A 4,013-nucleotide genomic window follows, 5' to 3' on the forward strand; every position below is an offset into this window, starting at 1 on the left:
ACTACAAATACCATGGTTAAACTATGGTTAGTGTGGCAAAACCATGGTTAACTTGTGGTTACCACAACTAACTAAACTACAAATAACCGTTGTTTTTTTGTGTTGTTGTTTTTTTTCATTTGTAGTAAAATTGTGGTTAATTTTAACTCCCAAATATGCTGCTAATAAATCCCAAAAGTATGCTGTCTAGGCAGGCAGCTCGCTAGGTTTTGAAACACAGCCCGCGTCTCCTCGCAGGAAGTGAAGGCGCGGAGGAAGGAAGACGATAAAAATGGCACGAGAAAGAAGCCCAGCTCTATGGCTTCACCCTCAAACAAGTGCACCTCGTAAAATGCCGGTGTGCCACAGAATACTCCTACTTTTATGGCTTCTCCACTTTTCTTCCGTATATTCAGATATAACGGACGGGAATGCGGAGCACTTAAAGCGGGAGCACTCGCTCACTAAGCCATATCAGGGTGAGTAGCTGCTGTAGCCTCCTGCACGCACTAAAGTGTTTCACTTTTCTGTTCACTACGTAAATTAGGATGTCACCCGAGTTACTTTGTAATGCCTTGGTTCATGTCTTTTATTGGGAACGTGTAATTCGGGATATAGTAGGCTACAGTCGAGTCTTTACAGTGACAGCTCAGTGTAAACAAACTAGTTAGGCTTTATTTGAACAGGTGAGGACAGTTTGCTTTTATAGTGCAGGTTGGAAAGAAATCCACCTTCCAAGGGAGAGCATGCAAATCATCAGTATACTATTTAATAATAAAATAAATAAATGCATAGTTAAGACTTTGATGACTGTTTTGTTTCATATAACGTTAATGGGGTCCAAATATCTGAACAAAAGCTATTTTTTTAAACATATTTTACATTTACATTGTGCTAAACCTGATGATCTTGTTCTCCAGCATTATGTGAGGAAGACCTAAAGAGTATCTTATGACAAAAACTCACACAGCAGTGTCACGGATACAAAATATTTTGCATTCGTTTTATATCATAAAAAAATAATTAAATACTAATACTTTGAGTGTATTTCCAGATGCACTGTAAAACAAATATCTCATTTAATTTACATTAATAACTGTGAGCTTACTGTAAAAATACTGACAGTATTGCAGGATGCCTGTATATTTTACAACTAATATAAACAGTAGATTTTATTAAGTGATATAATGTTTATTGTGAGTGTCCTGTCCATAAAAAATGGCCAATACTTGTATGTAGAGGAGTATTGGTCATACACACAAAACACCATCAGTGAAGCACACATGACACTAAAATAATGCAATAAATATTAATTAAATAACATATGTAAAACAAAACCCCTAATGTACATTACTGATAACAAAAATAAACTATTTAAATATAAAAAAATAAAATCATATGTGGTGTCACAAAGGGGCTTTTTTCATTGAAAATTATATGGTGATTCATAGTTTTAACTTACAACTTTTAACTTTTTTTTTTGAAAAATGTAGATGTTAAGAGTTGGTTACAGTTAACCAATGAACTTTTTTTTGATGTAGCATTTTTACAGTTATACAATTTTCATTGTGGTCTCATGCTTTTGAACCCCACTGTATGTGATGAGACTCATTTTTATCTCAGAGTGTTCTCATAAGCTTCACATTGCACTCAACTTACCAATACTTTTGCAAAAATGATATGATCATTGATGTGTCTTGCGTCAGGTGTTGGAACGAGTTCATCAAGTCAGTGGGACTTTCGGGGAAGTACTTTAGTAACCAGCCAGTATGTGCGTCTGACTCCGGATGAGAGGAGCAAACAAGGGTCCATCTGGAATACAGTGGTGAGTAAAACTGAACTAAAAATCTTGTTGATCTCGAAAATTGTCAGAAAAACAGTTAATGTGACGCACCTAAATAATTTAGTTTAAGTTTAGTTTAGAGCTTTATTAATCCCCTTGGGGCAATTAATTCAGACTTTCGTGGTGCTTCACATATACAACACTTAACACACACATACATATATTTAAAAATACACCAAATACATAAAAAGGGGGAAACAAATTTAAATAAAAATAACAAATAAAAAAATCATTAATTAAATAAATCATCTAAATCAACTAGATTTATTACATAAACGTATTGCTTCAGGCACAAAAGTACATTTGTATCGGTTTGTGGAACATCTAATTGACCTTAAACGTCGCCCAAGGGGCATCCACTCAAAATAATCATTCAAAGGGTGTGTGCAGTCTCTTATAATTTTATGTGCCATCCTCATCACTTGCTGTTCATAATAAAATGTAAGACTTTGCAAGGGAACACCTAACATTTTTGAGCACATATTAACAATACCTTGCAAACGATATTTGTTCTTTGTAGACAATAAGGAAAACCAACAAATAAAGGAAAAGGACAATATACTTTCAACAAATGCAAAACTAAGTTGAGTAATGTTAATTTTCCCTCTCTGCAGCCCTGCTATTTGAAGGATTGGGAGATGCATGTGCAGTTTAAAATTCATGGATCAGGAAAGAAGAATCTCCATGGAGATGGTTTTGCCATTTGGTACACGAAAGAGAGGCTACATCCTGGTACGTCTGTGAAGAAAAACTGAAGGTTTAGATCCCGTTCGAAGCACTTTCTCCACCATTTCATGAATTGAAATGTAATGAGTTCTAATGCTGTCTACTGTATGTGTGTGTAGTCCATGTACACGTGTGTGTGATCCATCTGTAAGTCTGCTCTTTCTTCCCTGCAGTTGATTGTGTCATACTTTCATTTAGGCCCAGTATTTGGAAACCAAGACCATTTTGTAGGCCTGGCTATTTTTGTCGATACCTTCCGTAATGATCTACAAGGAATGGATGTAAGTGTGCCGTACTCACGGGTCCTTCTTTCTCTGCAGGCAGCGTGTTTGGCAATAGTGTCAATTTCCATGGGTTGGCCATTTTTATAGACACATACCCTAACGATGAGGCTCCGGATGTGAGTTGAGAGATGTAAAATGTTTGTGTTTTTGTACCTTCATTTGAATAAAAGCTTTGCTTTATCATTATCAGATAAACTTGAGATTAGATATACAAAGATATCTCTTTCCAAAAAAGCTAGTATTTATGGGAATACTGGATTTTTGGCATGTTTGTTCTGCTTCTGGTCATCAGCTTTGTCCTCGCGTGGAAACTGATTTAAAAGGGATAGTCTGAATATGATTATTTGCATTCAGATGTAAAACTGAGAAATAATCCTTGGAATAGATAAGAATATCTTTTATTTGAACTATCCCTTCCCTTTTTTTTAATTCACTATATGTTCTTCAATAAATCTTTCAAACTATTTTTCCAGACACTACAAATAAGCAATGCTTTCTTTGTTTTGCCTGCATTATGTGGTTCATGTAATTTTCTTGCCCTCATCATTCATTATTTGTTGTTGAAGCATTTCATAATTTGTATTTACAATGCTTATTGTTTTGATTTTAGTAGATTTCAGTGACCTTTTATGAATTTAGATCATTCTGTGTTACACAGGCTGATTCAGGAACAGCTGGATAAGGGTACAATGTACCATCCTTTAGTAATTTACATTGCATTTTTCTGTCAAAAATATAGGTAAACTAAAAATCAATGTAATACATTTCATTCATATTCTTTGGTCCTCTAGCGCTCGTTTCCCTATATTTCTGCGATGGTGAATAACGGCTCCCTGCCGTACGACCACGGGCAAGACGGTCGGTCTACTGAATTGGGAGGCTGCTCTGTGGAAGTCAGGAACCAAGATCATGACACATACCTGGCCATTAGATACTCCAAAGGCAGACTCACGGTAAGATGACGGTATGGCTGTGCGATATTGAAGAAAAATGCGATATGCGATAACTCATTAAATAATGCGATATGCGATACGATGAAGTGCCACATGCTCAGATGAAACCGTTTTACTCAGCTGTTGCTGAGTCAGTTTTGTGAACTTCTATAACTATCTTGTCATATATATATATATATATATATATGGTTATTTGTATGTATGTATGTATGTATGTATGTACCAAGA

General features: G+C 35.5%; 1 protein-coding gene across 1 annotated transcript in view; it reads left to right on the forward strand.

Annotated features, from left to right (window-relative positions):
- Positions 1-198: 198 nt before the first annotated feature.
- LOC107662004 (vesicular integral-membrane protein VIP36-like) overlaps positions 199-4,013 on the forward strand; it is a 7,493-nt gene continuing 3,678 nt past the window's right edge. The window contains exons 1-5 of the mRNA XM_016451845.1: positions 199-458; positions 1,686-1,804; positions 2,437-2,554; positions 2,747-2,829; positions 3,624-3,785. Coding sequence (XP_016307331.1) covers positions 272-458; positions 1,686-1,804; positions 2,437-2,554; positions 2,747-2,829; positions 3,624-3,785 — 669 coding nt within the window. The 5' untranslated portion in view covers positions 199-271. The remainder of the gene's footprint in view (positions 459-1,685; positions 1,805-2,436; positions 2,555-2,746; positions 2,830-3,623; positions 3,786-4,013) is intronic.

The sequence above is a fragment of the Sinocyclocheilus anshuiensis genome, unplaced genomic scaffold (assembly GCF_001515605.1).
Source record: "Sinocyclocheilus anshuiensis isolate Anshui unplaced genomic scaffold, SAMN03320099.WGS_v1.1 scaffold535, whole genome shotgun sequence".
NCBI classification, from domain to species: Eukaryota; Metazoa; Chordata; class Actinopteri; order Cypriniformes; family Cyprinidae; genus Sinocyclocheilus; species Sinocyclocheilus anshuiensis.